At 41.5% G+C, this 19,620-nt stretch overlaps 1 protein-coding gene and 1 non-coding gene across 2 annotated transcripts in view; both read left to right on the forward strand.

The window, feature by feature from the left end:
* heatr5b (HEAT repeat containing 5B) overlaps nucleotides 1-19,620 on the forward strand; it is a 120,749-nt gene that overhangs the window by 78,206 nt on the left and 22,923 nt on the right. Inside the window, 4 exon segments of the mRNA XM_052024517.1 lie at nucleotides 1,817-1,998; nucleotides 5,587-5,655; nucleotides 9,343-9,522; nucleotides 10,960-11,194. Coding sequence (XP_051880477.1) covers nucleotides 1,817-1,998; nucleotides 5,587-5,655; nucleotides 9,343-9,522; nucleotides 10,960-11,194 — 666 coding nt within the window.
* On the forward strand, nucleotides 4,854-4,927 carry trnai-aau (transfer RNA isoleucine (anticodon AAU)). Its single transcript has one exon. It is a non-coding gene; the product is annotated as a tRNA-Ile (tRNA).

The raw sequence follows: 19,620 nt of genomic DNA on the forward strand, positions 1-19,620 counted from the left end.
TGTGGTTTGCTGTCGAATTTTATTTGACACTCCTGTGAAGCACCTCAGGATGTTCTACCAAAAGCATGGCAGATCGTAAGAATGAGGCACGGGTAGGCTGTTTGGCCCCTGGGGCTGACTCTGCCATTCACTGATCATGGCTGTTCTTCTGCCCCATCCACATGATTCCTTGAATATCAGCAGATCTATTGATCTCTGATTTAAATGCAATCAATGATTGAGCCTCCACTGGCCTCCCGGGAAGAAACTTCCAAAGATTTACCACACTTTTTGAAGAAATTTCTCCTCGTATCAGTGTGAAAGGGCAGGTCCTTTATTCTGAGACAGTAAGCGTAAGATCTTTACTCTTTACTCGGGAAACTTTCAGTGTCTATCTTATTGAGCCCTCTGTGAATTGTATATGTTTCCAAGAGGTCACCCCTCATTCTTACAAATTTGAAAGAATGGAGATCTGTTTTGACTTCATCTCTCCTCTTGTGATGGACTTGCAATCAATCAGATACTCTTCTGCCTTCCCAGGAACCAGTCTGATGTATTTTTGCTGCAGCAGATATAAATATTTTTAGGTAACGAGACTGAAATTGTACACAACTTTCCGGGTGTTGCTTTACCAAAGCCCTATATAATTGTAATAAGACATAGAACCATAGAACAGTACAGCACAATACAGGCCCTTTGGCCCACCATGTTGTGCCGACCTTCAAACCATGCCTAAGACTAACCAACCCCTTCCTCCCACATATCCCCCTATTTTAAATTCCTCCATATGCTTATCTAACAATCTCTTGAACTTGTCCGACGTATCAGCTCCACCACCATCCCAGGCAGCGCATTCCATGCACCAACCACTCTCTGGGTGAAAAACCTCCCTCTGATATCTCCCTTGAACTTCCCAACCATGACCTTAAAGCCGTGCCCTCTTGTATTGAGCATTGGTGCCCTGGGAAAGAGGCGCTGGCTGTCCACTCTATTCCTCTTAATATTTGGTATACCTCTATCATATCTCCCCTCATCATCCTCCTCTCCAATGAGTAAAGCCCTAGCTCCCTTAGTCTCTCCTCATAATCCGTACTCTCCAATCCAGGCAGCATCCTGGTAAATCTCCTCTGCACCCTTTCCAACGCTTCCACATCCTTCCTATAATGAGGCGACCAGAACTGGACACAGTACTCCAAGTGTGGTCTAACCAGAGTTCTGTAGAGCTGCATCATTACCTCGCGGCTCTTAAACTCGATTCCACGACTTATGACAGCTAACATCCCATAAGCTTTCTTAACTACCCTATCCACCTGTGAGGCAACTTTCAGTGATCTGTGGATATGAACCCCCAGATCCCTCTGCTCCTCCACATTCCCCAGAATCCTACCATTAACCTTGTACTCCACCTTGGAGTTTGTCCTTCCAAAGTGAACCACCTCACACTTCTCCGGATTGAACATCCTTGCTCTTGTACTCAAAACCTCTTGCGATAAAGGCCAACTTGTGTTTTGCCTTCCTAATTACCTGAGTGTTAACTTTCAGTGACTTGTACAAGAAAGTTTTGAACATTAACACTTCCCAGTCTCTCTCGACTTACAAAGTTAGTTAGCATTTGTTTTTTCTACTTAAGTAGTTAACCCCACATTGTAAGGAAGGAATGCAAGTTGTTTAAAATGTGCAGAGCAAAAATTTGAGCTATTTTCACCAATAAAGAAAATGATTTAAGTAACACATGATATTGAGCTGGGAGGCATGTTGGAAGATGGGGGAATTGGAGAACATGATGTCGGGGAGATTCTGGTGTTGTGTGATGCCCAGTGTTTCGGTCTTTATGCAGGTGACCTGTTGGTGCTGCACCTTTCTGACCTTATCCGCATGGCCTTCATGGCTGCCACTGACCACAGCAACCAGTTGCGAATGGCCGGACTTCAGGCACTTGAGGATATTATCAAAGAGTTTGCTTCTGTCCCAGAGCCTGAGTTTCCAGGCCATGTGATCTTGGAACAGTATCAGGCAAATGTAAGTTTACACTACCAGAAAGTGCACTTGTATTGTGTGATGCTCCGTAAATTAATCGGTTAGTGAAGCCTTTGAAGGTGGAGGTGTTTATGTTAACTTCCTCTCAACTTATGCGATTCTAGTTCTGGTGTCCACAGTTATAATGGAAGCTGCCCATGCAAATTTCTCAATTGCTTTTGCAACTTCTTATCAGTGATGTTATAGTGTCTTGGCAGAGACATGTATTTATAGCATTACAAGTTTGCATTTTCTATCTAATGAGAAAAAGAAAAATGTATAAATTTACAATGTTGATTGAATTATGTGGATTTATTCTTGATGTATTGCATCCTCTATTTAGTTTCATCAAAAGATGTATTTTGATTTTTGACCTTTTTGATAATTAAGAGATCAATTATTCTTGATTTTGACTCCCAATACTCAATAGGTGGAAGGTCAACTAAATCTTATTTATTGGCCATTGAGTGCTAGATAATTTAAAAATGTAGTTTGAAATTATCAATCATATGTAGTTGATATTAATATAATTTACAATGATAGTCACAGTAAAATTGGTGGAAACAAGGGTCAATGGAGCTTGTAATTTTGGACGCAGTGAGACATGAAGGTGCTAGTTAATCTAATTCATAACATGAGCACAGTTTTCCCACACGGATAACATTCTGAGTTCCTAACAGGGATTCTTAACCTTCTAATGTCCATGGAACATTACAGCTCATGTTACTGAACATCACAGATAATTGATGATGCCAAATCTGCTTGTATTTTGCAAATTTCGGCTTATTCATTTTTCAAAGTCATTTTAATTCTTTGAGGGATGGGTCATTTTTGTTTTGGACTTGTAATGATCAGAGATCACTTATTTAGGCTATTTTGAAACTGATGTCAACAGACAGTAAAATGGCCCACTTGGTCTGACCTGAGCCTTTGCTGGAACCTGCTCTCCACTCAAACTAATTGTTTTACAATTATCACAGGAAGCTGTTCTCTGAATTCCCTTCACATTAATCGCAGCACTTTGATTACTATCCGCAATCAATCAGACACTCTCTTGGCTAATTGGGCAGCTTGAATTATAAAGTGGGTAAACCTTCTTCACTTACTCGGAATGGCTAGTTGTAGCTCACGATGTACCTGTGAAACCATTTGAAGCTGAGCCATGTGTTTTGAAGTGGTGCTGCATGTATTTCTCTTGAGGCAGTTGGATAAGATGGTGAAGAAGGCACGCGGGATAGTTGATTTGTTAGCAGGTGCATAGAATATTAAAACAGATGGGTTCGAGTACAATGTTATAAAACATCAATTAGGCCAGAATTGGACTACTGTGTGCAGTTCTAGTTGCTGCACTGTAGGAAGGACGTGATTACACTGGAGAGGGTGCAGGGAGATCCAACAGGATGTAGTCTGGGTTAAGAGGAGAGACTGAATGGGCTGGGTTTGTTTTACTTGACTGAGGGAGGACCTGATAGATTAATGCAAAATTACAAGGGCATCATTAGGGTGGATTGTAAGAAACTTTTCTCCATAGCAGAGGTGTCTAAAACTAGAGAGCTTGGATTTTAGGATAAGAGATAAAAGCTTAGAAGGGATCTGAGGAAGAATATTTTTTCATCTGAAGGTGGTTGAAATCTGGAACACTCTGCCTGAGCGGGTGGTAAAGGCAGAGGTTCTCATAAGATTTAAGAAGCATCTAAACAAGCACTTGAATCGCCAAGACACAGAAGGCTATGGACCCAAGTGTTAGTAAATGGGATTAATGTAGATGGGTACTTGATGGTCAGCATGGACTCGGTGGGCCAAAGGGCCTGTTTCTGTGCAGTATAATTGCAGACTCAGCAACAATGCAATATATATATTTTGCTATTCATGAATGGAAAGCTGTGTGCAGAAATCAAGAGCCAGGCCTGGCTAAAAGGAGATGGAGTGGTTAAAGAGAGTGAGAGTTATAATGGGCACTAACTGCAGACTTACATTTGTGGTTGTGAACCAACAACACACTAAGATGTGAGATATCTTAGCAATTCTTGAATTCCAAAACAATTAAGCGAAGGTCTGTAAACAATAATTAGCTCATTTTATGATTGGAATTTAGAAAGCAAATGTCACGCTGTGTTCAAAACTGTACACAGCTTTAGTGAGACTACAGTCGGAAATAATGTGCACTGTTTTCGTCTCTAGTCTACAGACCGATGTTGAGGCTCTAGGGATGAGGTTACCTTGTATGAAAATGTAGAAAGGTTTAATAAATGTGGGCCATTTTCAGTAAAACAGAAATTATGGAGCAATTTGTTAACCGTGAAGGGATAAGGCCGAGTTATTAGAAACAGGCTCTTTGGTGACTCACATGGCTAACACAAAAGGACATAGAAAAAAGTAAAAGAGATCTGGATTGACAGCAGAATGAAGTTTTTGCACAGAGTTACAACGGAATGATTTACAGATATTAATAATTGCAACAGAAATGTTAACAGGTAGGCAGTTGGAAAAAAATAAAGGTATATAGAAAAAGGGCAGACAGATGGAAATAAACACCAGAATGGATGGGTTGGGCTAAATGCCCTCCTTGTATTTTATGATCCTATTGTTATTCTGTGTTTCATTATGAATGTTATGCACAGATTTCATTATGAGTATAAACTGGAGATAGCCCTACAATGTTATCACTCCAGTATTTCGACCACCAGTAAGGTTCTGCTCCAGCCACTAGCCCTTGCAAAGTTACTGCTCTAGTCTTTCTTGGTGGTTTAATTTGAGCCTCGTGTTTCAAACTTGGGGTTAGTGCTTGTAATAAAACAAAAACACCATAACAAGCTGAGAGGAACGTTAGCGATACATTGGCTGGTTAGCAATACATAGGCCAGTTAGCTCAGTTGGTTAGAGCGTGGTGCTAATAATGTCAATGTCGCGGGTTCGATCCCCGTACAGGCCAAGTTGGGCAGCACGGTTGTGTGGCAGTTAGCGTAACGCTATTACAGCACCAGCAACCTGGGGTTCAATTCTGGCCACTGTCTGTAAGGAGTTTGTACATTCTCCCTATGTCTGCCTGGGTTTCCTCCAGGTGCTCCAGTTTCCTCTCACATTCCAAAGACGTGCTGATTTGGAAGTTGTGGCCATGCTATGTTTGCGCCAGAAGCGTGGCGACATTTGCGGGCTGCCCCCAGCACATTCTGTGCAAAAGATGCATTTCACTGTGTGTTTCGATGTACGTGTGACTAATAAATCTTATCTTAAATATTTTCACAATACGAAATATCATATTGGATTTATAGCTTTATTTTCCTGGTCATATTAACTTCCATTTAAGTGGGTACAGAGTTCAAGTATCTGAAGCATAAGTGTAGGATTACCAAAAAGATGATGTGATAACAGAGGAACCTGAATCACTCTGCTATTAAGCAAACTAGCTCTTTCATGTGCTGCATCAGAGATTACAGAGAATGTACGGCGCTCCTAATAGTGCTGATAGTGTCTGTCCTTTTTGTCACTGGAGGTTGAATGCCTGCCATGAGATGTTATTTTGCTGGCGGGTGTGCTGCTGCTTATCAATGGGTATGTTTGGCATCAGTGACTTGTTTCGTTCCAATTTAGGTTGGAGCAGCCTTGAGGCCAGCTTTTTCCCAAGATACGCCATCTGACATCACTGCCAAAGCTTGCCAGGTGAGTAGTTACCCACAGTGAAACCTACTGCAAAGCAACTGATCATTAGCATGGCCAGACTTCACTGAAATCTTATTTTCCACATGATTTTCAGGCACTAATTGAATGTATTTCTTTCCATAAATAAATCATGTTTTCTATTAATGGTTCCTGGAGACAACAGCTTATCTGGTTAGCAACTTGCATCTTTGTAACAATATCAGGAATAAATTCCACTACCCCAGCCTCTAATTTATTGACAAGAATCTGCCTAATTAAATCTTGGGGCCACTGGAGTATCTTGGTCAATACTTATGTACTTATCACCTTCTTAGTAAAAGCAAGTTTCATTTGCATTTTCTTTCCTTGGAAAAAAGTCAAGGTCATTCACCCTCTGAGTCTGCTTGGTTATTCCATAAAAGCATGGCTGATATGTATCTTACCTTCATTTATTCTTCCTTTCTCCGTTTCTGGAACCTTTAACCAAGAAATAGCATCTTGTTGAAAACCTCCAATACCCACAGCCTTTCGGAGGAATGAGGTCCGCCTTCCCTGCACCTTTTGTGTGAGGAGCTAAATCCTGCAATGTACTGTGGCCATCATTAACCAGTAACTTAACTGGACCATCCACATCAACTCTCTGGTTCCGGGGTTAGGTGAGTTGCTGGGGATTATACAGCCGCTGATTCATCTCTTTACACTACAAAGCTTTTCCACACAAGTCAGGAGGGCAATGGATTAATCTCCACTTGCCTGGATGAGTGGAACCTCAGCAACACTCAAGAAGCTTGATTCTATTCAGGACAAAACAACATCTCGATTGGCATCCCATCCACCAATAAATATTTACTCCTCCATTAGCTTCATGATTGCAGGATGTACCACCCACAAAAGGCACTGCAGCAACTTACCAAAGCTTCTTTCACAGAACCTCCCAAACCCAGAACCTCTGCCGCCAAGAAAGACAAGGGCAGCAGATGCAGGGAAAAACCATCTGTTCATTTCATAAGAACATAAGAAATAGGAGCAGGAGTCGGCCATCTGGCCCGTCGAGCCTGCTCCACCATTCAATAAGATCATGGCAGATCTGGCCGTGGACTCGGCTCCACCTACCTGCCTTTTCCCCATAACCCTTAATTCCCCTACTATGCAAAAACCTATAACTGTGTCTTAAGTATATTTAATGAGGTAGCCTCCACTGGGCAGAGAATTCCACAGATTCACTACTCTCTGTGAAAAGCAGTTTCTCCTCATCTCCATCCTAAATCTACTCCCCTGAATCTTGAGGCTATGTCCCCTTTTTCTCCATGCATCTCAGGAAATGAAAGAAAGATATCACTACTCCTTCACTGTTACTGAGATAAAACACTGGGACTCCTTACCTAACAATATGGAGGGTGTACCTTCACCAAATGGACTGCAGCTATTCAAGAAGATGGCTGTATCAACTAAATTACCAATTGGTATTAAATGTTGGGCTTGCCAGTGACATCCATGTCTCATAAATATATAAAGGACACTTCTGAAAGTCCCAAGCTTTACTTTTAAAATTGTGGCTGCCTGATTTATTTCCTTTACCAGAGAAACAGATTTCAGTATTAATCTTCTAATAAGAGATGTTAACTCAGATCATTGTGCAGTTTTGAGCTCAAGGTAATACAATCCAAGTTTAACTAACCTTTCCTTGGTTTATGCCATCTCTTACAAATTTGCACTTCAGATAAAGAATACAATTCCATTAGCTTTTATTGCCTTTGCTCATCCACATTACCTAAGCTTTATAAGAGAATATTTTGGTTTGTCTTTCATGGATCCTTTCTCACATTGAATGCTGTCAAATTGTTGCTCACACTCTTAGTTGTAACTTCCAACTCCCATCTACATAACTCATGGTGCCATCTGCAACGCTCCATTCCTTAGTTCAGGGCATTAATATATGCAATGAAAAGTTGATGCTGCAGAGCAGATGGTACCTGGAGAACACCCCTTGTCCCATCTCATTAATCTGTCCTTAATTTGTGCATTTGATTCCCAGTGTCTAACTTTTGCACCTGGAGTTAAACTGTTATTGGAATTCAGTTTGCTCAAAGTTTTCAGAATACTCTTTCTGTTTACAATATTTTTATTAATGCCACGAAAAAAAAGTATAGAATACATGCATCAAAGAGAGGATAAAAATACTACTGAATACATTGTGTTAAATCATACTTGAGATCACAATACTCTAAATTAATAATCACGTGATAGTTAATAAAGAAAAAATTGAAAATCTACACCCACTACCAGAAACCGAAGCTGTTTGGTAAAAGAAAAGACAAGGAAAGACCCTTGAGCCATAACGATATCAGCCAATATCTTGTACTTCAGTCACCAAATCAAAGGTTTTGAAAATAATTCAAAAAAAGGTCCCCACAGGGTTTGAAAGTCTAAGTCAGATTCAAGAATTAAACAACGGATCTTCTCTAGATTCAGGTAGGACATAACATCCCGTAACCATTGAGCATGAGTAGGCGGAGTAACTTCCTTCCATTTAAGCAACACAGCCCTCCTGGCTATAAGAGAAATAAAAGCCAGAATATGTAGATCAGAAGCCTCCAAAGTTATATCTTTTTCTCCAACAATCCCAAATAATGCAGTCAAAGGATTAAGTTTAAAATTTATTTTAAAAAGCATAGAAAAAATTTGAAACACCTCTGTCCAATATTTTTTTAAGACTCTGACACGTCCAAAACATGTGAATTAAAGAAGCCTCTCCGTTATTGCATTTGTCACAATAAGGAGATATCAGAATACTCAAGACTTCTTTCATCATCCCTCTTGGCTCACAGGGTGGTGGTCTTTGCTGACATGAAATTGAAGGTTGAGAGACTACCTCTTTAAAATAAATTTTAATCACTGGATCTCAGCAAAAATAGACAACCTAAAATTTCCTTCCTATCTTAGCAGGTCTTGGAATAGCCTTGATCTGTTTTAAAGTTGCCATTTTCTGGATAGAGAATTCAAACATGTAGGGTAGTTAATCTGAGAGTTCAGGTTTTAAATCAATATTCTTATTTTCAAATCCTTCCACGGCCTGGCCCCTCCCTCTCTCCCTAACTGTGAACCCACCCATCCGCATTCCTACAATTTTGACATCTCTAGAAGCCAGAGTCAAGTTCAAGCTGTCTCCATGCAAGACCAACTGAACCTTTAGCTCTCCCCAAAGCCCTTCAGATCTGCACCCCATTTCAAAAATTTCTGAACGATCCATGAACACTATCTCATTATTTCTTTTTTGCACTATTTATTTAATTTTTTAATTCATAGATTTTGTGCCTTTGCACTGTACTGCTGCTGCAAAACAACAAACTTCATGACATATGACAGTGATGATAAATCTGATTCTGAAACTCTCCACCATTGGTGACCGTGCCTCTCCAATTCCCAAGCCTCTAAACTCTAGAATTCCTACACTCAACTTCATTAACTCTATTCAGAATCAGAATTCTTTCTGTTAGGAAAGTCATTAAAACCTACTAATCTGACAACATTTTTGGTCATCGTTCCCTGATATTTCCTGATAGTTTGGTGGCAGATTTTGTTCCATTGAGTAGAAATGTTTTACTCTGTTAAAGCCATTATGTAAATCCATGTTGTTGCAATTTGTTTGATGCGCTAAAAGTACTTCATCTTTGCATTAAAAGTAACTGCAGTTGTTGTCTTGTGCAGGTTTGCAGCACCTGGATTGGAAGTGGGGTAGTTAGTGATTTAAATGACCTGCGCAGGGTTCACAATCTGTTGGTGTCTTCTTTAGACAAGATGCAATCTGGAAAAGGCTCCTTGAGCCAATTATACAGCGAGAGTGCTACTACAATGGAGAAACTGGCTGTGCTAAAAGCTTGGGCAGAGGTAAGCTTGCGAGGGGAGAGTGGGACTATGTTAAATCTAGCACAATTCCTTTTGGCCTTTCCTTTCCCAGTGGTCAGTGGCTGATGCTGGGTGTAGCCTTGCAGCTGCCAGCAGTTCTGCCATGGCTCCTCCAGTTGGGTGCAAGCATCTTGTTATTTGTGACATGTCAATCCTGCGTTGAGACAGAATTTGATTTCAGTGAGAGTTTGTGCGCATTGAGAGCTATATCCTGGATAATTTTGTTAATGCCACACATTGAAAGTGGAATAAATGTCCTCTTGCCACGTTAACTTCAGTGTATGTGCTCAAAGCATACTGGCATGTTCACTCTGTTGACAGTGCAGTACTGGCTTTTTTCTTTCTGACAGTAATTCCTGTAACAATCGGGTTCTTTGCTGTGGCAATCCATCTATTGATGGAAGGTAGCAGTGATGCAGTAATTCGTGATTTACAGTGTTTACAGCAGATTTGTCTAACAGTTGCATATTACAGCTGTTTCCTTCATTACACACTCACCCTATTCCTGAGCATTTCTCTTCTCCTCCCCTTGTCCCATCTACCCTCATTTGCCCCTTGCTCTCCCTGCTTATTCCAACCCACTGACTGTTAAGGAAAAATTTGGGGAACAACACCAAGCATTGTACATAGCCTTTTTTGACCCTGTTAAAACCTGCAACTCCATAAACCGGAAAGGATTATAGAGAAGCCTCAAATTTGGCTGTCCTCAGAAGTTTGTTACCATTCTATGTTAGCTACGTGATAACATGTGTTGTGATTCTGACACCACAGCCTCGGAGCAGAGCAAGGCTGTTTCATGTATCAATTCTCAATCTGCCACCTGGAGTTACTCTACAGAGCGAACATTCTCATTAACTCGTGGGAATTCCTGGCCATGACAACTTGGAATGGAGAAGGAGCACTAGGGAAGGCACTGAACATCGGGTGTCTCTATGATGAATGCACACAGCAGGCATGTGCAAACAGTGGAATGAATGTACAACATTCCAAGCTACCCACCCATCCCCTTGAACAACACCTGCCCTACCTGTGCACATCTTCAGATCCCGTGTAGGACTTTTCAGCCACCTTAGAACCCTCAGAATCACAGTGGAAGCAAGTAATCTTTGACCCTAGCTAAAAAGAGACAGTAGCATTACTGAGTTACCTTGCCAATCTATTAAAGGATTGGTAGCCCTTTCAATCCCTTTTAATGCAGCTTCTTGCTGGAAACTTGAGATTGTTCTCTGGGAGATAATAATCCACTCTCCTTATCTTTTTCCCCGGCCTACATTTGTATAACTAGGTTTAACTCGGGAGAATCGTTTTTGTCAATTCTGTTTACTTCAAGGATTGACAGGTCAAGTATAATTGAACAAAGTGGCCTGGGGAATGCCACTTCACGTGTTACTTAATCTAATACATTTTTCTTTTGTCTAGGTCTACGTTGTTGCTATGAAAACCAAAAAGGAAGCAGAGGCCAAGCCAGTGAAACCTGTGAAGAATAAGGAAGAGGAGGATGATTATGGCGCGGTGGACGAGCTCCCTCCAGATAGCTTGATCACGTTGGTTGAGCCAGAGCTGCCTATTCTCAGCCGTCTCTGGCTTGCTGCACTGAAGGACTACGCTTTGTTAACTCTGCCTCCTGAATTTGCAAGCCAGTTGCCATCTGAGGGTAAGGTTTTTCCTGAGCTCTGCTTTTGTTTTGAAGAATCTCAGATGCGGTTTGCTAATGTTCTCCTTCATACCTGGTGACTGGTTGTGGATTCGGTGTCAGCCCTGATGTAGTCATGAATCCCTACCAAGGAGCTCTGATGGTGCAGCACTTGATTCTGAATGTGGACCTGCTGCTTTTCCCCATCTCTGTAACTTCCTCCAGCTCTACAAACCTTTGTGGTCTCAGATCCTTCGTTTCTAGTCTCTTGTACATCCCCAGTCACCGTCACTCCATCATTGGTTGTCATGCCTTCAGTTGCCTAGCTCTTGCATTCTGCAATACCATCCCTAAACCTCTGTCTCTTCCCCCTCCATTTTCAGTAAATACATCGCTTGAAGCACACCTCTTTGACCAAGGCTTCAGTCACCTGTCCCAACAGCGGTTTGCGGCAAAATGTTGTACATTGCCTGATTATCCTCCTGGGAACTATTTTGCCAGGTTTTACTATCTTAAACATACAATATGTCTGCTTTTGTCACCTTTTATTCACTCTGAGATTGTTCTCAGTCATTTTTGGAATCTCTCAATGAGACTAACATAATGAAACTGTGGTGTATTTGTACCTGGCCTAGTTTTATTGCACAGTGGCACTGCTTTTATTATATTTCAATGAAATTTGATATTTTACATCTGTAACGATGTATATCAAAATTGCTCTCAGTCTTGGTATTTAATTTGTCCGCCAATCATTTGCTCAGCAAGCATGATTGTTGTGGAGGGGTTTTCCAAAACTTGTTTAGGTGTGGCATCAACAGAAAACCGGTTTCTTCATCCCATTTTCAGAAGCTTCTGTCACCAACAGTGGAATTTCTAAAATGTTTCTGGAATGTGGGTGGCCGTGATATAAGTGTGAAGTCTATGAGGTGTCACCACAAGCGCTATGAATGAACATGCATACAAGCAAACAAGTTATGAGCATAAGTATGCCTCTGAGCCCTGGAGACTTCTCTGCCATTCAACAAGATATTGACTGATTGTAACGTGAACTCTGTGTATCTGTTTACCTGTGGTAACCTTTCATGCTCTTGCTTATCAATCACTCCACCTCTGCCTTTAAAAATATTCCAATACTCTGCTTCGTCTGCTCTCTAAGGAAAAGTGTTCCAAAGGATCATGACTCTGAGCGAACATTTTCCCTCATCACCCTTTTAAACAGTGACCCTAGTTCTAGATTTTCTCCCCAATAAGAAACATCCTACATTCACCCTGTCGAGGCCTCTTAGGATCTAGTATGTTTCAATCAAGTCACCTCCTATAACTCTAAACCCAGTGGATATAAGCCCAGCATGTCTAACCTTTGGTCACAAGGCAGTCCACTCATTCTGGTACATCTTCTCTGAACTGCTTCAAATGCATTTGTATCCTTCCTTAAGTAAAGAGACAAAAACAATACACAGTGTTCCAGATGTGGTCTCAACAATGCTCCACATTACTGAGCATAACCTTGCTCTACTAGCCTTTTGTGAATCATGCACCAAGACACCCAGATCCCTCTGCATTTCAAAATTCTGCAATCCTCATTTAGGTATGAGGCTCTTTTATTGCCAAAACGAACAACTTCACTTTTCCCCACATTACGTTCCATTTGCCAAATCTTTACCCACTCATTTAAGATATCTATATCCCTTTCTAGCCTTCTTATGACTTCACAACTTACTTTCTCACCTACCTTTGCATTGCCAGCAGATTTAGCAAGTATACACTTGCTGCCTTCGTCCACGTCACTTGTATAAATTATAAGTAGTTGATGCCTCAGCACTTATCCCTGTGGCTTACCACTTATTACATTTTGTCAACCAGTAAAAGACCCACTTATGCCTACCCTATTTAGAAACATAGAAAAACTACAGCACAATTCAGGCCCTTCGGCCCACAAAGCTGTGCCGAAGATGTTCCTACCCTAGAAATTACTAGGCTTACCCATAGCCCTCTATTATACTCAGCTCCATGTACTTATCTAACAGTCTCTTGAAAGACCCTATCGTATCCGCCTCCACCACTGTTTCCAGCAGCCCATTCCACGCACTCACCACTCTGAGTAAAAAAAAAACTTACCCCTGACATCTCCTCTATATCTACTCCCCAGCACCTTAAACCTATGTCCTCTTGTGGCCACCATTTCAGCCCTGGGGAAAAGCCTCTGACTATCTACCCTATCAATACCTCTCATCATCTTATACACCTCAATCAGGTCCCCCCTCATCCTCCGTCTCTCCAAGGAGAAAAGGCCAAGATAGATAGATAGAGTAGACAGTCAGCGCCTCCTTCCCAGGGCACCAATGCTCAAGACGAGAGGTCATGGCTTTAAGGTTATGGGTGGGAGGTTCAGGGGAGATGTCAGAGGGAGGTTTTTCACCCAACGAGTGGTTGGTGCATGGAATGCAGTGCCTGGGGTGGTGGTGGAGGCAGATACATTGAACAGGTTCAAGAGCTTGTTGGATAGGCATATGGAGGAACGTGAGATAGAGGGATATGCGGGAGGAAGGGGTTAGGTAGTGTGAGGGTGGTCTGATGGACGGCACGACACGGTGGGCCGAAGGGCCTGTTTTGTGCTGTATGGTTCTATGGTTTTATGGTTCTATGGTTCCCTCAGCCTGCTTTCATAAGGCATGCTCTGCATTCCAGGCAGCATCCTTGTAAATCTCCTCTGCACCCTCTCTATGGCTTCCACATCTTTCCTGTAGTGAGGCGACCAGAACTGAGCACAATACTCCAAGTGGGGTCTGACCAGGGACCTATATAGCTGCAACAATACCTCTCGGCTCCTAAATTCAATTCCCCGATTGATGAAGGACAATCTAGTCAATCCTGTGCATGTTATCTCCTACACCATGAGCTTTATATTTTTCTGCTATAATCTGTTTGGCAGTACCTGATCAGATGCCTTCGGGAAATGTAAGCATGCTATATCCACCAGCTTCCTTTATCCACAACACACTGTTTCTTCAAGGAAGTCCAGTAAATTTCCCTTTCACAAACCATGAATTGAGAGTGGTGCGTTTTTTTGGCCTTTACCTCCAGTTATTTCTTCTGGAATCAGAAGGTTCAATAGACCAGCGATTGCTGAACTAATTGCTGGTATGAAGCTTGTTGCACAAATCAGTCAGCAACATGGCAAGAGAAAGAAATGCTGCCCTTAAGAATTGTCGAAAGTTGCAGCTGATTTGCACCACTCCAAAAATGTTTGCCAATGATTTTCATGGAATTGTGAAATTCATACTTACCCAATGATATTGTCACAAAGTTAATTGGCCACAGATGGGTGGAACCACGCCATGCAGAGTTCTATACATTGTGTTATTATCTTGTACATAAGGTAATTCTAGTTCGGCCTAAGCTTTCAGGCTATCCAGGTGACCATTCAAGTCGTTGATTACTTTTGCAAACTTCTTAAATTTTCCATCACATTCTTGTATTATGTTGGAGGAATTCAGTGGGTCGAGCAGCATCTGTGGAGGCAAAGGGATGGTTGACGTTTGGGATTGAGACCCTGATCATACAGGGTCTCAATCCGAAATGTCAACCATTCCTCTGGCTCCACAGATCCTGCCCGACCCACTGAGTTCCTCCACTAGCTTGTTTCTTGCTCCAGATTCCAGCATCTGCAGTCTCTTGTGTCGCTCTCAAAGTATGTTGTTGGGTGTATTAAAAGCTTCTTTTTGTGGAGACAAGTGAAGGATTTCTCTGAAGAATCCATCTTTGGTGACCACAGCATTGTATAAATATCAGCACTGAAATTCCTCCATTTGTGACTAAATATTCACCCATTCTAGGTATGTTGGATGAAGCTGAACTTGTCTTATGTGTTTGCATTTAAAGTTGGACCAGATGTAAGGGCATGGGTTTGTCATTTTTGTTCCTTCCTGTATTGGAGTAACTGACAGGAAAGCTTGTATTCCCATCGTGCCAAAGCATGTCACAGCCAATTCAGTAGTTTTTTTTTTCTTGACACATCAGGCACAGTAGTGTAGCAGTTAGCATAATGCTATTACAGTGCCAGCAACCCGGGTTCAATTCCCGCTGCTGTCTGTGAGGAGTTTGTACGTTCTCCCCGTGTCTGCATGGGTTTCCTCCGGGTACTTTGGTTTCCTCCCACATTCCAAAGGCGTACTGTTATGGACTCAGTGAAAGTCCCTTTAAGATAGAGAGTGTGTGTGTATGTGTGTGTGGGGCGTGCTTACGTCAATAGAAGATAAAGGACGTAATGACGTTGAAGAAGAAGTTAGAAGAAGGAGAGAGAGAGAGAAGGGAGAGAGACACCAGCCTGCTTGTTTTTCTCTATCGATGGATGAGAAACAATAACTGTGTTTGCCACTGAAATCCATGTATGGAAGTTGGAAGTAATCCGGTGGAGTTCACTTTGTTGCTGACCTGTAGAAGGAAACAGGTATTTGTGTGTGGATGACCACGGTTCGGATGCTTTTCAGGGTGAGCAAGTCACTACCGAGTAAACACTGAAGTGTCGTTTGGGTTCCATCGTGGAACATTTGGATTTCGTATGTACTCTCTCTATGTTTTTCTACATCTACATCTTATCTTCAGACAACGGTGGTTGTTGAAGAAGCCCTTGCTCATGTTTCACCTTATGGCTTGCGGAACTGAACTTTAAGAACCATTCCGGAACTGGAAGTTTTGGACTTTGTCACACACACACACGAAGAGTTTAGTTTTGGGGTTAACGTTCGAGGTTTAACATTCTTGAATTCTAACATACTAACATTTTTACTTTTATTTTACGTATTATCATAAGTAGTGATTAATAAAATAGTTTTTAACACTGAATCATGCTCAGTGTGTTTCTTTTGTTGCTGGTTTGTGACAAAATTGGGGGCTCGTCCGGGATAGTTCCCAAGGTTAACGAGTGTCGTCTGGGATTGTACCCCAGATTGACGAGATTTGTTCGAGATTCAATCCAAAGATTTTTGAGGGAGGTCTGATAAATTCTTTTTAATTGGCTTGTGTGTGTGGAAACCAGCAGCAATGGATATTAAGGCATTTTTGGAGTCACCAACCCAAAAGGGATTGGAGGTGGCGAAAAAGGATGATTTGATAAAGATTGCTACAAGGCTAAACCTTACAGAAGTAAAGCAGTCTATGAGAAAGGCAGATATTCAGAGATTGATAGCTGGCCATTATGTGGAAAAGAAGGTGTTTGAGAAGGAAGTGTTAAAACAGTTTCCTGGCAGTGAAATAGCAATTTCTGAGGCACAGGTGCAGCTGGCAAAGATAGAAGCTGAACGAGAACAAACCCAGTTAAAGATAGAGGCTGAACGAGAGCAAAATAAATTAGAAGCTGAACGAGAACAAAAGAGATTAGAGGCTGAACGAGAACAAACCCAGTTAAAGATAGAGGCTGAACGAGAACAAAAGAAATTAGAGGCCGAACAAGAGGAAAAGAAATTAGAGGCTGAACAAAAGAAATTAGAGACTGAACAAAAGCTAACTCAGATGAAGATAGAGGCTGATCTAGCAATGAAGCAGATGGAATTGAAGAGGATGGAGCTGGATAGTGAGGAGAAGGAAAAACAGAGGCAGCATGAGTTACAAATGAAGCGTAGGAGTTAGGAATCTGATTCTGATGATGGTTTTTCAGCCAGCAGGGAGGTTCGATTAGTCCCTCCGTTTGAAGAAGATCAGGTTGATCAGTATTTCCAACATTTTGAAAAGGTTGCTGTGAGTTCAAACTGGCCAAGGAAAGGATGGGCTCTTATGGTACAGAGTGTGATTAAAGGTAAAGCTCAAAAAGCTTATTCTGCTTTGTCTGTTGAGGATGCAGCTGATTATACCAAGGTAAAACAAGCTATTTTGAAGGCCTATGAATTGGTCCCTGAGGCTTATAGACAAAAATTCAGAGACTTGAGGAAATCTGCAGATCAGACTTATATGGAATTTGCCAATGGAAAGAGAATATGTTTTGAACGATGGTGCCTGGCTAAAAATGTAGATGGGGATTATGATAAGTTGACAGAATTGATACTGGTGGAAGACTTTAAAAGATGTGTTCCAGCTGAATTAACAACATATTTAAATGAAAAGGCAGTGGAAACTTTACAAGAAACTGCTAGGTTGGCAGATGATTATGCTTTAACCCATAAATCCAAATGGGGACAACCTAAAACCTTTCAAAAGAGTTACAAAGACAATCCAGGTAAACCGGAGATTAAATTGGGAGGTAATCAAAAGGAAAGGATGAAAAGAAGCCAGGGCTGGAGAAACCTGTTGAGCGTACTTGTTATTACTGTAGGAAACCTGGCCACGTGATATCTAATTGTGCCCTTTTGAAGAAAAAGAAGGAAGCTGGGCCCAATGCTTGCTTTCAGGCAATTAAAAATCAAAAAGGTTTAGAAGATGCTGTTAAAGATCAGTCCTTGCAAGAGGGAAAAGCGGAAAAGTTGGAGGAGGTGAGAAAAGAATTCCGTTCGTATGTATCAGAGGGTTTTGTTTCACTGAATGATGAGTCACCCCAGGTGCCAGTGAAAATTCTTAGAGATACTGGGGCTAGTCAATCTCTCTTGCTGGACAGTGTTTTAAATTTTGGTGAAGAAAGTGACACTGGTGAAGTAAATCTAGTACGAGGCGTTACAGGTGAGACCATGTCTGTCCCTTTTCACAGGGTGATTTTAAAGTCAAAGTTCGTAGAAGGACCAGTCGAGATAGGGATAAGACCTAGTTTGCCAGTGGAAGGAGTTTCTTTGTTATTGGGAAATGACCTTGCAAATGGAGAAAGTGATCCTGTGGTACGGTTAACAACCAAACCAAGGATTGATGAGTCTGAGAATGATCCAGATGTTTACCCATCATGTGCGGTGACTCGAGCTAGAGCTAGAGAATTAGCCAAGACAGACAGTCCGGTGCAGTCTGATGTAGTTCCTTGTGACAGTCCTAAACAGGAAGAAAATTTTGATGCCTTATCTGAGACTTTTCTGTCTTCACTGGAGGATCAACATCCTTACAGTGAGCCTGAATTTAAAGATTTGTCTTTGTCGAGGAAGGATTTTATGGTGGAACAGACAAAGGACCCTGAATTGACAGAATTGAAAGAAAAAGCACTCTCATGTGAGGAGATTGAAAAAGTGCCAACTGGATACTATGTCAAAAATGGAGTGTTAATGAGGAAATGGAGACCTCCTCATGTTCCTGTTACTGAGGAATGGGAAGTTATTCATCAGGTTGTTGTTCCAAAAGTTTATAGGGATGAGATTTTAAACCTGGCCCATAGTATGCCTTTGGGTGGTCATTTTGGTGTGAATAAAACTGTAGGGAAGATCTTGAAACAATTCTATTGGCCTGGTTTGAGAAAAGATGTGGTGATGTTTTGTCGAACCTGCCACACATGTCAGATGGTAGGTAAACCAAATCAAAAACCCCCTGTGGCTCCTTTGAAGCCAATTCCTGCTTTTGGTGAACCCTTTTCGAAGGTGATTGTGGACTGTGTTGGCCCCTTACCAAAGTCTAAGACTGGAAATCAGTATTTGTTAACCATCATGTGTGCCACTTCTAGATTTCCAGAGGCAATACCCCTTAGAAATATTAAGGCCAAGACGGTGTCAAAGGCTCTTGTAAAATTTTTTACCTTGTTTGGTTTGCCAAAAGAAATCCAATCTGATCAAGGTAGTAATTTTATGTCAAAAATTTTTCAACAAATAGTCTATGAGCTGGGAGCAAAGCAGATTGTATCATCTGCATATCACCCAGAATCTCAAGGAGCTCTGGAGAGATTTCATTCTACTCTCAAAAATATGCTGAAGACTTATTGCTTTGAAAACACCAAGGATTGGGACGAAGGTATCCATTTACTTTTGTTTGCCGTTAGAGAATCGATCCAGGAGTCAATAGGATTTAGTCCGTTTGAGCTTGTGTTTGGACATAGGTTGAGAGGACCTTTGGAGTTGTTAAGAGAGCAATGGGTTAATGAGGAAGTTCACTTGAGTCTGTTGGACTATGTCCAAAAATTTAAAACTCGGTTGGAGAGAGTCTGCCAGCTAGCGAGAGAGAATTTGAAAACAAGCCAGATAAGAATGAAGACATATTTTGATAGACGTGCTCGGCCTAGGACATTCGCAGTGGGGCAAAAGGTGTTGGTATTTTTCCCTAGCCAAAATAATCCCTTGCAAGCTCGTTTTTCTGGACCCTATGTTATTGAATCTCGAGTGACTGATCTAACATATATAATCAAAACACCAGATAGACGCAAGAAAACACAACTCTGTCATGTAAACATGCTAAAACCTTATTATGAGAGGGATTCAGTTGTGGCCTTGGTGGATGGTGAAAAGGTTGTTTCTAGAATGCCTGATGTTGATGTTGAGGAAGGCCAATTTAGACCAAATATTGTTCCATCGAAACTGAAAAACCAAAATATCATGGAGAACCTTGAAACGAAG

The sequence above is a fragment of the Pristis pectinata genome, chromosome 10 (assembly GCF_009764475.1).
Source record: "Pristis pectinata isolate sPriPec2 chromosome 10, sPriPec2.1.pri, whole genome shotgun sequence".
NCBI classification, from domain to species: domain Eukaryota; kingdom Metazoa; phylum Chordata; class Chondrichthyes; order Rhinopristiformes; family Pristidae; genus Pristis; species Pristis pectinata.